This window comes from Oncorhynchus mykiss, chromosome 5 (assembly GCF_057628025.1).
Source record: "Oncorhynchus mykiss isolate SJ-2025 chromosome 5, ASM5762802v1, whole genome shotgun sequence".
NCBI lineage: Eukaryota > Metazoa > Chordata > Actinopteri > Salmoniformes > Salmonidae > Oncorhynchus > Oncorhynchus mykiss.
Window position 1 is genome coordinate 36,928,184 of NC_143026.1, and position 13,618 is coordinate 36,941,801.

The 13,618-nt window shown below is 41.8% G+C and overlaps 1 protein-coding gene across 3 annotated transcripts in view; it reads left to right on the forward strand.

The window, feature by feature from the left end:
- The window catches only part of antxr1b (ANTXR cell adhesion molecule 1b), a 46,687-nt gene that overhangs the window by 14,692 nt on the left and 18,377 nt on the right, over positions 1–13,618 (forward strand). For all 3 annotated transcript variants that reach the window (XM_036977388.2, XM_090234716.1, XM_036977390.2), the window contains exons 3-15: positions 5,539–5,610; positions 5,813–5,884; positions 6,095–6,176; positions 6,367–6,397; positions 6,704–6,783; positions 8,076–8,144; positions 8,248–8,328; positions 8,520–8,580; positions 9,011–9,109; positions 12,048–12,117; positions 12,866–12,944; positions 13,135–13,230; positions 13,381–13,422. In XM_036977388.2, coding sequence (XP_036833283.2) covers positions 5,539–5,610; positions 5,813–5,884; positions 6,095–6,176; positions 6,367–6,397; positions 6,704–6,783; positions 8,076–8,144; positions 8,248–8,328; positions 8,520–8,580; positions 9,011–9,109; positions 12,048–12,117; positions 12,866–12,944; positions 13,135–13,230; positions 13,381–13,422 — 934 coding nt within the window. The remainder of the gene's footprint in view (positions 1–5,538; positions 5,611–5,812; positions 5,885–6,094; positions 6,177–6,366; positions 6,398–6,703; positions 6,784–8,075; positions 8,145–8,247; positions 8,329–8,519; positions 8,581–9,010; positions 9,110–12,047; positions 12,118–12,865; positions 12,945–13,134; positions 13,231–13,380; positions 13,423–13,618) is intronic.

Genomic DNA, 13,618 nt, shown 5'->3' on the forward strand with positions numbered 1-13,618 from the left:
AGAACAGACTTATCCATTTCTTTATTGAAATCCATGTGAGTATTCAAAATTATCTAAATTCTCAAGTTCTTTAGCCTGTCACTTTAATAATTCAATGTTAAATGTAGGCCTGTTGTGGTGGAAATTCTAACCAAGTGAGAGATGCTTCAAACAATCATACTTTAATATTGATTAATTATTGCAGTACTGGAGCTGGTCAACAATCACTCGAAGTTGATTGCTGAGAGAACCCAACGAGTAGAACAAAGCCACAGCATTTTATAGTTAAGACACATCCTCCTGAATACATGACTAACAACAGATGTGTGGAATGAGTCAAAAGGTTAGGATTTGTATGTGAGAAAGGAGTATCCCCAGCCAGATAGCATTTGCTGTGAAGACTGTTCCAATTGTATAGAAATCAGCGTTCTTCTTCTTATCCGCTATCCATACCAAAGCCATCTCCTCCCTGGTACCTCAGTACACAAACACCAATTCAATCTAGGTTCTATCACCAAGCCATCATAAATCAATTGCCAGCGCCAAGCCCCAGAGGCCCAACTCAGTCCACACAGACACAGATGACAGAGTACTCATCAAAGCTATTCGATGCATAAACAGTGTTAAAACAATCTTGGCATTTTCCACCATTATATCCAAATAAAAAATAGTCCTTCGACTTGTAGAAATTGCAATTTAGGCTATCATTTTGTGTGCTGGTATCTTGCAGAGTAATTTAGAACTCTTTGTGTTTTATAACTGTTTTTATCACAGGCCTATAAATATAGCCTCTAAATAAATGTTTAACAAAATATTTGAAGAAGCATGTGCAGTGGCTGATAGGGAAAACAGATCTGGCAAGACGAATAGGCTACAAATAGTCTTGATCATTTGGGACCCCGTGGACATTTCGCCCAGAACAGGTTATAGCCAAGATTTAATCAATATTTTGTTTTGTCTCATTTATTGATATGGATACAGAGGCTGTGCAATGTAATGTGCAATAAAAATGGCTATAGTAAGCCAACATAGAGAGTGGAATTTACTAATACAACAGTCAAAATGCCTAATATAAGTCCTACAGTCTGTGCTCCCAAATACTGGAAAAAGTGTGATTCATTAGGTTACATGATCACCACAGTAGCCACACGCAGCTATAAAAATAAACAATGCAATTGTATGGCCATTAAATAACACAACAGCATGGCATATTTAGAGAGCGGAATAGGCCAAGCCTAAGTCATAAATACTTTCTATTTTGCAGCTCAAGCGGTTATTCTAGACAACGCTCTTCTGTGCCGTTTATCATTCTCACAGAAGTCATTTGCTGAAGGCCCAAGCCTATACTCCGCTATTAACTGGTATCATGTCGTTATTGAATGCAGTTCTAAAACAAGCTCTAGACTTTTATTTTGGAAATGAAACCCGAAGATGCAAAGCAACTCTAACATCTGGGCTAGAGTTGCTTGATTGACTAGCTAACTTCGACTAGATACATTCGGTTCATGTCCTTTACTGATGCCACATTACTGACAAAAGTTTGTACATATAAAAAAAGATCTGTAACCGATTAAAGGGAGACGTCAAGTAAGAATTGAATGTGTAAATGTCAATTTATAGTTGTAACATAGGGTTTGTATGTTTACAGATCTAATTTCAAGTTTACGTTTCATGTTTCACACATGGCTTTTCTTACAATCTTAACAATTTAGGTATGTATTTTCTTACAATCCTAATGATACGTACGTTCAACCTTTTGGCAGCTATCTCACTCCATAAACATGTCTCTTTGCAGCAGACCAGGCGCCAGAATGAATCAGTTGGACGGGCCTTTGATTTCCATATTTCTGTTTATGTATGTAGGTGCTTGCATTTTCCAATTTGTTTTATATGGCTGTAATAGTAAAGCCCTTAGGCAGCTTGTGTGTTTTAAGTTTGGCTGAAACTTACAATTGCATCCATCCATTTCTCCCGATCTGCATGATAGTTTCATTTCAATAATAATATTTTCATTTCTCTAAATCATTGTCTCGTGGTTAACAATCTAAAGTGAAATTGTAAAAATCTAAAAGTTCAAATTTAACTATGGCAAGAGCACTAACCTCTGCATATGGACACATTGATACACTGTGATCAATTGGCAGATAAAGAAATGAGAGCATAGAACTCAGAGAGAGCCTCTAGGCCAATGCAGCAGTAGGCCTAAAACTTCCATCGCCAACTAATTAAAATACGTAGGCCTAAAGCCGACAAATAAAAACAGTAGAAAATATCTTGATGAAAATGTTGGTTCTTTCAATCATATTCATCTCTCTCTCTGCCTCCCTTTCTATCTGTCTCGACTTGAGCTATTGCTAGTGTATCAAATCATCACTGGGTCCAGCCTGAAGCAGTGGCTAGCAAACTTGCAACATTGTATCAACCAGCCTATTCCCGGCCCTCAGAGTTTCCTGCACCAGTGAGCTCAGGACAGAAAGCTGTTTCTTATCAAATTTCCACTGGATATGTACAGTGCATCCGGAAAGTATTCAGACCCTTTGACTTTTCCATATTTTGTTAGGTTACAGCCTTATTATAAAATTGATTGAATATTTTTTTCTCCTCATCAATCTGCAGTCGTGGCCAAAAGTTTGTGAAAATTAATATTTGTGTAATTCTCAAAAGTCTGCTGCCTCAATTTCTTTAGATATTTTTGTCAGATGTTACTATGGAATACTGAAGTATAATTACAAGAATTTCATAAGTGTCAAAGGCTTTTATTGACAATTACATGAAGTTGATGCAAAGAGTCAATATTTTGCAGTGTTGACCCTTCTTTTTCAAGGCCTCTGCAATCTGCCCTGGCATGATGCCAATTCACTTCTGGGCCACATCCTGATTGATGGCAGCCCATTCTTGCATAATCAATGCTTGGAGTTTGTCAGAATTTGTGGGTTTTTGTTTGTTCACCCGCCTCTTCAGGATTGACCACAAGTTCTCAATGGGATTAAGGTCTGGGGAGTTTCCTGGCCATGGACCCAAAATATTGAAGTTTTGTTCCCCGAGCCACTTAGTTATCACTTTTGCCTTATGGCAAGGTGCTTCATCATGCTGGAAAAGGCATTGTTCGTCACCAAACTCTTCCTGGATGGTTGGGAGAAGTTACTCTCGGAGGATATGTTGGTACCATTCTTTATTCATGGCTGTGTTCTTAGGCAAAATTGTGAGTGAGGCCACTCCCTTAGCTGAGAAGCAACCCCACACATGAATGTGGATGCTTTATTGTTGACATGACACAGGAGTGATGATAGCGCTCACCTTGTCTTCTGCACACAAGCTTTTTTTTCAGATGCCCCAAACAATCGGAAAGGGGATTCATCAGAGAAAATTACTTTACCGTAGTCCTCAGCAGTCCAATCCCTGTACCTTTTGCAGAATATCAGTCTGTCCCTGATGTTTTTCCTGGAGAGAAGTGGCTTCTTTGCTGCCCTTCTTGACACCAGGCCATCCTCCAAAAGTCTTCGCCTCACTGTGCGTGCAGATGCACTCACACCTGCCTTCTGCAATTCCTGAGCAAGCTCTGTACTGGTGGTGCCCCGATCCCGCAGCTGAATCAACTTTAGGACATGGTCCTGGCGCTTGCTGGACTTTTTTGGGCGCCCTGAAGCCTTCTTCACAACAATTGAACTGCTCTCCTTGAAGTTATTGATGATCTGATAAATGGTTGATTTAGGTGCAATCTTACTGGCAGCAATATCCTTGCCTGTGAAGCCCTTGTTGTGCAAAGCAATGATGACGGCACGTGTTTCCTTGCAGGTAACCATGGTTGACAGAGGAAGACCAATGATTCCAAGCACCACCCTCCTTTTGATGCTTCCAGTCTGTTATTTGAACTCCATGACAGAGTGATCTCCAGCCTTGTCCTCATTAACACTCACACCTGTGTTAACGAGAGAATCACTGACATGATGTCAGCTGGTCCTTTTGTGGCAGGGCTGAAATGCAGTGGAAATGTTTTTTGGGGATTCAGTTCATTTGCATGGCAAAGAGGGACTTGGCAATTCATTGCAATTCATCTGATCCCTCTTCATAACATTCTGGAGTATATGCAAATTGCCATCATACACACTGAGGCAGCAGAAAATTAATATTTGTGTCATTCTCAAAACTTTTGGCCACGACTGTACACACAATAGCCCATAATGACAAAGCAAAAGCAAATGTATACAAATAAATAAACTAAAATCACACATTTACATAAGTATGGCACACCTGTATTTAGGGAGTTTCTCCCATTCTTTTCTGCAGATCCTCTCAAGCTCTGTCAGGTTGGATGGGGAGTGTTGCTGCACAGTTATTTTCAGGTCTCTCCAGAGATATTAGATCGGGTGCAAGTCTGGGCTCTGGCTGGGCCACCGATAGGCCATTGAGACTTGTCCCAAAGCCACTCCTGCGTTGTCTTGGCTGTGTGCTTAAGGTCATTGTCCGAAGGTGAACCTTCGCCCCAGTCTGAGGTCCTGAGTGCTTTGGAGCAGCTTTTCATCTAGGATCACTCTGTACTTTGCTCCCTTCATCTTCCACTTTATCCTAATTAGTCTCCCAGTCCCCACATTAACTTCCCCACATTATGATGCTGCAACCACCATGTTTCACCATAGAGAGGGTGCCAGGTTTCCTGAAGCTTTTCATTCAGGCCAAGGAGTTCAATCTTGGTATCTCCAGACTAGAGAATCTAGTTTATCATGGTTTGAGAGTCTTTAGAATGCCTTTTGGCAAAATCCAAGTGGGCTGTCATGTGCCTTTTACTGAGTGGCTTCCGTCTGGCCACTCTACCATAAAGGCCTGATTGGTGGAGTGCTGTAGAGATGGTTGTCCTTCTGGAAGGTTCTCCCATCCTCACAGAGGAACTCTGGAGCTCTGTCAGAGTGACCATTGGGTTCGTGGTCACCTCCCTGATCAAGGCCCTTCTCCCTCAATTGCACAGAAGGTTACAAAAAGTGCATTTACTGTTGGTGTAATTAAGCATGATCCAGGAGAATGATCCAATATCACTATGTCATGGATTTCTTTAACCCAGTTAATTGTAGAGAGCATTTTTTTAAATAAAAGTGTAATAAATTCTTGAATAGCATTTCTTACTTGGAGAAAAAAAAATAGTTGTCTTTTGTAGTTGGGAATAGTAATCTCCAGGTGTCCTGTAAATTATTTGTAGAGATTACATTTTTCAGCCTCCTTGGAGTTTCCTTGGATTTGCCTTTTTATTGCTACGTCTGTCGATTTTATCGACTGTATGACTTTGGTGCCATGCCATCGACTGTGCTGTCATGCACCAGATTGCTATAACATATGATGTGGTTAGCTGAAACCTAAAATACCTATCCAGGCTTTGTAATATCTGGCATGCATCAGAAACGTCTGAGCAGGGGAACACAACCTTTATCAAATTAGGTAATGCCCTGTAGGCGGGGTGCCATTGAGCTGATTGGAGGACACACAGGAGCAGTGATTGGTTTGTGGATAGGTCAATCATGGTAGCTTTACAGCTCCACAATAACAGACATCTTCCAACCTTTCTTTCAGGTCAGGGAGTGTACAGCACCACTGGAATGAGATATATTACTTTGTTGATCATCTGGCTCATAAATTCATAAGGTATAGTATAGTGTCACCTGGATACACCACTACATGTCCCAGAGAGCTCAATTAATATACACTGGTCAAGTCCAGTAAGGATGTAAACAGACATGTTATTGAACAAAGTATTTGGACAAAACAGCAACACACAAAGAGATTATGTCAGTCAACTGTGGAAATAACCCAACCCCCCCCCCCCCCCATCCTTCTCTCTCGCTAGTCCTCAGCTGCGGATGTCCTTCATTGTGTTTTCTACAGAGGGACGGATCCTGATGAAACTAACAGAAGACAGGCAAGGCATAATCCCTCAAACCGTTGTGCTTATGCTTTAACTACTCACAACTAACATAGGCAGGATTTACACAATACACCACCTTTAGTGACCTACTCATTTTCTTCATTGGTCAATCTTTTTGTGGAAGGTACTGTGTGCCAATCTTTCTATTGTGGGGTACAAATGACAGTACAAATGGCCTGTATTTTTATGTGTGTGTGTGAGCAGGGAGCAGATTCGGGCAGGCCTGGAGGAGCTCCGTATGGTGCACCCTGGGGGAGACACTTTCATGCACAAAGGGTTCCAAAGGGTGAGTAGTGGACTGGAAGCCAGTAGCTGAAGGTAACTAGGCAACAGCTTGACTTCCTACTGCAAAAATTAGAACAAGATATTTTTGTGTTCCAATAACCATTCTTATCTCTCTATATGGGTAAAAGCAGAAGACAAAATGCTGTCTCAATAAAGTATTCTTCTAAAAACCCTTCTATCTGCTCTTCCAGGCCAGTGAACAAATATACTATGCTGGAGACAGTGAGTAAATTATTCTTGTTATTTGCACTTGGAAAAAATTATTTGGGTAGCTCTCATTATGCTCCCAGTCATAAGCAGACACGGATGAAAAGCTACCAGTACAATTCAAACCTATTTATACTTGTTGAACCCTTTACTGAGAAACTATGGTGTCAGAAGTGTTAGAATTGAAGAGGTGTCCGATTGAATTATCCTATTATTTTCTTCCCCTTCAGTGACAGTACAGTCTGTCCTCTGAGAAGTCTTCTGTTCTGCTCTGTTGTCTTGTTCTAACTGTTGTCTTGTTGTCTTGTCCTGGTCCATCAGGTTTCCGTACAGCCAGCGTCATCATTGCCTTGACAGATGGCGAACTGAGGGAGAATCAGTTCGATCTGGCAGAGAGAGAGGTGAGAGAAATGCTTGTTTTAGACCTGCAGTAATAGATGATCTATTGGCAATTGTAACGTTCGTCGTCTTCCTCTGATGAGGAGTAAGAGAGGTCGGACCAATTTGCAGCGTGGTACGTGTCCACTTTGATAAGACAAACTGAACACTACAGAAATACAAAATAACAAAGTGAAACAAATGAAACAGTCCCGTGTGGTAACTAACACAGAAAATAATCACCCACAACTCAAAAGTGAAACCAGGCTACCTAAATATGGTTCTCAATCAGGGACAACGATAAACAGCTGCCTCTGATTGAGAATCATACCAGGCCAAACACAGAAATCCCAAAACATAGAAAAAGGAACATAGACAACCCACCCAACTCACGCCCTGACCATACTAAAACAAAGACATAATAAAATAACTAAGGTCAGAACGTGACAGCAATATCTATCTATACACTCAGCGTGGGCCGAGTGGAAATAGTCAGCCACATTCCACAGGATATTCCATTCCTGGAAGAGCAGAATTTCATACTCTACTCCCTGTCATCATATGTAATTATTATTATTAGAGTTGCCATTTCCATGTATCTCTACAGCTGGTTACATCAGTTGTTTCAGCTGGTCATTTCAGCCTTTTAATTACCGGATGTTTCAATCTTGTTTATACATTGGCCGGTGGCCAGTAGTGCAGAACTTCCTAGACTTGATTAAATGTCATCAAGACCCAAGAAGTCATCATTGGCTGTGGAAGAACACTCAAAGCACTACATTTAACCATCAACAATCGATAGGGTGGACTGCTACAAAATCGCCTGCCCCATTATAGACAGCAAACGCCTGTGTCTCCAAACGTCAGTCACGACTTAAGGCTAAGTACCTGCACAAACCTGCAGTAAGTAAGCCTTGGACAAGTATGCGTTGTCCGAGTCAGGGTCTTGGCCGTATGGGCATTTTCTATCTTTCTGTAGCGTAAGGCAGCTCAATGTACATGTATACAGCCCCTGGACAGGACGCTAGTCTGCCACAGGGCCTTACCCCGAATCGATCTCCTTAATGTTGAGTGCCAATCTAACCACCAGGCCACTGAGTTGGTTGCACAAACTGAGAAGGCTAGACAGAAACCCATCTGTCTTGCAAGCCTTCCATAGATGCTTCATAAAACACATCCTCATCCTTTACGGATACACCTTTATACAGTGCATTGTATTGGTTTTCAAAGTATCTGACACCACAAATGAAGTTCTCTCTACTTTGGTCAATATAGAGTTATAAAAGAGCATTCGTGTCTATTTGCGTGTCACTAGGCCGGCCGATCGCGTCAACTGGGTGCCTCTGTCTACTGTGTGGGAGTAAAAGACTTCAATGAAACCCAGGTGAGCCACATGTTTCTGTTGTGAGCAGGGGATTTAGCAGTTGGCTAGTCTCACATTATTGTTATTCCACTGTTATTAAATAAAACTTCTTCTCCCTCCGCAGCTTTGGACAATAGCCGACAGTAAGGACCATGTTTTCCCTGTAAATGATGGGTTTGAGGCACTGCAAGGAGCCATTGATTCCGTAAGTAGGGCAACAATGTCAGGGGCTGATAGAATGATGTAAACATCTGTTCACTATTGTAAGGTATAGTTTCAACATGGTTGAAAGTATACCAAGGCATACGTACTTTCAACAAATCTAACTCTAACATATTTACAGTTTGTGCTGTTCACCGCTGTCTCCATTATCCACATCTCTCTCTCTCTCCTAAGATCCTGAAGAGATCATGCATTGAGATACTGGCAGCAGAGCCCTCTAGTATCTGTGCAGGAGGTGAGTGGTGTATTGGAGTGGGTTTCATAATGGGCTCCAGCTGCATGACACTGCCACTTGTTTATTGATACGCTGACGACACGGATCAATCCACTATGTGTTTCTACTGTGTCTAATGACACAGCAAGGGGGAAACAGATTGACTTAAATATGTGTTTGACTCTGTGTAAATGAAAAGTGCCAGCTGAAGATAAATAGGCACGGTTAAAACGTTACATCCTCTCTAGCTCAGCCTAGCCTGCATTTGGCCTGAATATTGTCCGATTTCAGATAATCACAGATCATTATGGATAATTGCTGAGCTTTTGGCCTCAGGAAATAAGGACTTGAAAATATTATTATCAACTGTAATTCCTCTTTACCAATGTTATCAAGGTGATCAAATGCCATTGATGATTCTCCCTGTTCCCTCCCTTTCATCCTGTCTTAGAGTCCTTCCAGGTGGTAGTGAAAGGAAATGGTTTCTCACATGCCCGTGAGGTGGGGAAGGTCCTTTGTAGCTTCCGCATCAATGACACTCTTACTTTGAGTAAGTGGAAGTTACGGTACCAACAATTTCCGACCATTAACCCTAATGAATCTCATCAGCAACACCCCTGTTTTTAATGAGCAGGAAACAATCTCTTTAACTTTCACACAGGATTCTAGGTGCAGGGTAATGAGGCTTAGAAAGACATCTATTTCAGCAATGCCACAGTGAGTTGGCTGTTATTGACTGTGTCATCAGGCTGTGTGAGAAAAAGGCAAAGAGAAAGGATTTCAACCATGAAAGAGCTTAAAGGAATGAGCCTGAAAGAATACTCATTAGTTCAAGCAGGCGCCAGTTGGCCTAGCTAGCAAATAACATTCTGAGAACCATATGTTTCTTGGAGCTTGGTGAGAGCCTGGTTGTCCTATGGTTATTTTGCATACAACCTTCCACAACTTTTTGGGAATGATGCAGGATAGTGGCTTGGCGTTGGAACATTCTCACCACATTTAATAATTAAGGAATTTTGTTATTTTCTTGGTAATTCATTACTTTACCAGAATGTTTACTTGGGAGTTGAAACATAGTTACATTTCATTTCAATTTTGGTAATGTTCTAGGAACGTTATCCAACTGGTTTGACATTGGGAATGTTCTCAAATAGTTTAGAGAATGTTAAGAAACAACATTCTTCTGTTGGAATTTCAGTACTTCAGCATAACTTTTCCTACATGTTTCCTCATGGTTCAATTTAAGACGTTCTCAAATTGTTTGGAGAACGTTAAAACGTTCTATAAAAAAACAAGAAACCTTGAGTAAAGTTCAGAGAATGTTCTAAGAATGTTATTTAATATGCAGTCCATTCTCAGCATCAACAAAACTCTGTCCTCTATCTTGTTAAGTGTGTTCAGGTGTGTTGGCCGCACCCACTAATTGGCCACACCTGATCTTAATGAGTGCTTGTTTCCTATGAAATTAGGTCCGTTTGAATAGACTAAAATGAACAACTTTGTATGTCAAAAAATGGCATGCTAGCCCCATCCTGGTTCCGCAGTGGACTAATTCTATAGCTAAAGAACAGAAGATTATGGGTTTGAATCTCACTGATGCTGTGTCACAATAAAAAAAAAAACATGTTTTTGCATGATTAATATCTAAGGAAATGTATTTCTGTGTGTTCTATCTGTGCTTAGTTTTAAAAAGTTAACCCAAAATAAGGTAGCAGTATTGTTAAAAGTAATTAAACCTCCCATGAAAACTTTAAAGGAACCAGAGTAAAAAGTTCCCTGAACCTTGGGCCAATGTAGAGCAGCAGAATCCCACAAGGTGGCCTACACATGACAAAAAATGTGACTTTGGGCCAAGAAAGAACTTCTTTGCAACTGTGGTACAAACCTTTTGATGCAAGACCCTCACTGGCGGCGAATTACAACTAATGGAGTCTGCAGCAGTGCATTGACAGATCTGAGTTAGCGATGTAATGTGATTTCTTTGTTCCTTTGCATTCATCCACAACTAATATAGCACATCTGCTGTAGGCTGGGTGCCTCTGGGGATCATTGGGGATCAAGCCAGGTAAAAGGCTCTCTGAAGCTTCAAGAGCCAGGGTTTATTTCCTGTAAAAAATTCTAATTTCCAATAGATCAGGGACTTGCAATCACATCCTTTGATAAGCAATCTTAAGTATAGAGAGCAGTCCAATTCTTACACTGAAGTCTAATTTCTGCATTCTTCCCTCAGGCAGTAGGGGAAATTGGGCTATGTTTGCCTTGGCCACAAGCAAGAGCAACCTGGTCTCATATGATTCTGTATGTAAATCCGAGACACCCATTTAGTATGATACTGTATGTTACGTTTCCTATGGTATCTAGTAATTTGTGGATGTCCATCATCCAATTAGTATGATATGATACGAATTACAATTCATATATGTGACGAATTTTCAAAAAGTACAATATGTTATGAATTTACAAAACGTTAAATAATGTTACGAATTTGCAAAATGTATGATATGTTCCGAATTCTACTTTGGTTTGCTAACGTTAGCTAGCTGGCTAACATTAGCTAGGCTAGGGGTTTGGGTTAATGTTAGGAGTAAGGGGAAGGGTTAGGTAAAAGGGTTAAGGTTAGGGTTAGCTAACATGCTTAGTAGTTGCAAAGTAGCTAAAAAGTAGTAAGTAGTTTAAAAGTTACTAATTGGCTAAAATGCTAAAGTTGTCCGTGATGAGATTCGAACATGCAAACTTTGGGTTGCTAGACCCACCCAACCAACCACCCTGCTTTCATTTTTGCCTTAAGCAACCTTCTGCCTTATGTACTGTAACCAGACCAAACGTAACATATCATACTCATTTGAGTGTCCTGGATTTACATTTACTATGTTACACCTAGTCTATGAGACCAGGCTGTCAAGAGGGGTTTAGCATGCCTACTGTTCTTACAAATCCTAATGATTTTTGGTCTGTGTGTACACACACACACATACACACACACACACACACACACACACACACACACACACACACACACACACACACACACACACACACACACACACACACACACACAGAGCTTTCCTTCAGCTGGTTTAATACTTAAGGCTTCTCAGATGTACAGAGGGAATGTGGATCTCCTGACATTCTGTCAGCCAGGCTAAATAAACCATACTCACGCTGAACGATTTCAGTTGATTTAAGGTCTAGAAAGACAATATTTCAATTTGAACTATATTCTTTGAATCACTTTGATCTACAACTCGTTGGAATTATGCTAATCTAACTATGATTATTACGTTAATACTACAGTTTGTAAATGAACTTGCTCTAGTACACTATTTTGCTTGTTTTTGTTTTTATTTCCATGCACCTCTTGCTGAATGCATAGCTATAGGATTTCTAGTCTGGGGATTATCTATATACAGGTGACTTGTCTACTGTATACAGTATTAGGTATTCATATACACACATAATCTAAAGTGTTATCTTCTATAATCCCATAGTGAAAAGGCCATTGGTAGTGAGAGACACCTACCTTCTGTGCCCAGCTCCCATATTGGAAGAAGAAGGGACGTAAGTGACTCTTTAACTCTCACATCCCCACTGCTTTAATTGATGCATGTCAAACCCAACTCATGAAATGCAACCCATCTCTCTTGCTCTCAAGTCAATACAGTATTTTCTCAGAAAAGCAGCTATCCTTGGTCTCTGGAATGAAAAGAGGGATGTGTTGATTAGAGGAAAACAAATAAACAGTGTAGGTAATTATACCCTCCCTCACCTCTCACTTCCTCTCACCTCCACCATCCCCCCTCTCACCTCTCCCCTCCCTCTCACCTCCTCCATCCCCCTTCTCCTCCCTCTCACCTCTCCCCTCCCCTCTCTCTCACCTTCCCCTCCCTCTCACCTATCCCCTCTCTCCCTCTCACCTCCCCATCCCCTCTCTCCCTCCTTCTCAACTCCCCATCCCTCTCTCTCACTCACCTCACCTCTCCCCTCCCTCCCTCCCTCCCTCCCTCCCTCCCTCCCTCCCTCCCTCCCTCCCTCCCTCCCTCCCTCCCTCCCTCCCTCCTCTCAATATCCTCTCTCACCTCTCCCTCCTCATCTCCCCATCCCCTCTCTCTCACATCTCTCTCACCTCTCCATCTCCTTCCCTCTCACCTCCCCATCCCCTCTCTCTCACATCCTCTCACCTCCCCATCCCCTCTCACCTCCCCCATCCCCTCTCTCTCACCTCTCCCCTCACTCTCACCTCCCCATCCTCTCTTTCACCTCTCCCTCCCTCCCGCTCACCTCCCTTATCCCCTTTCACCTCCTTCAGGGAAGCTACCCTCCACGTCAGCATGAACAATGGCCTGAGTTTCATATCTAGCTCCGTCACCATCACCACAGTCAGCTGTGTAAGTACCAACCCTTCTCTACACAGGAAATCTCTCAACCATGGTTACATGGAGTATTGTGCTTCTAATAGAATGGTTTATTTTAGTACTTTACTCTTCTGTATCTATTCCTAGGAGGTGATAGAGCTTGTGTTCAAGCAGAGTAAGTACACCCGGTTCTAACCTTATTTCCTCTCCCTGCCTCCCCTAGTCTGATGGGATGTTCTTGGCCATAGCTCTGCTCATCCTGCTGCTCCTGCTGACGCTGGCTCTGCTCTGGTGGTTCTGGCCTCTCTGCTGCACAGTGGTAACATCTCTCTCATTATCAACCTCTCTCATTCAAAACAATTTCCTGTACCCAAGCAGAGACTCTGCCATGTATGCATGTGTCAATAGGATAGTCATTAACTCCTGTGGAACAGAATATTAGGATTCTGTGTCTTTTCCATCTTTGCAGATCATCCACGAGCCTCCACCTCCAGTAATGGAGGACAGCTCAGTGAGTAAAGCTTTTTTTCTTATTATTTACTGTCTCTAGGCCCGTGCCTCTGTAGAGTTGAAACGCCACTATCATACCATAAAATCAGACTCTCTGTGTGTCTCTCTGTCTCCTGTTGTCCGATCTGAAAACAGCCAGCAGCCTCTACCTCAAAGAGCTCTGAGAACCTGTAGAAGCATAATAGGGATTAGACTGA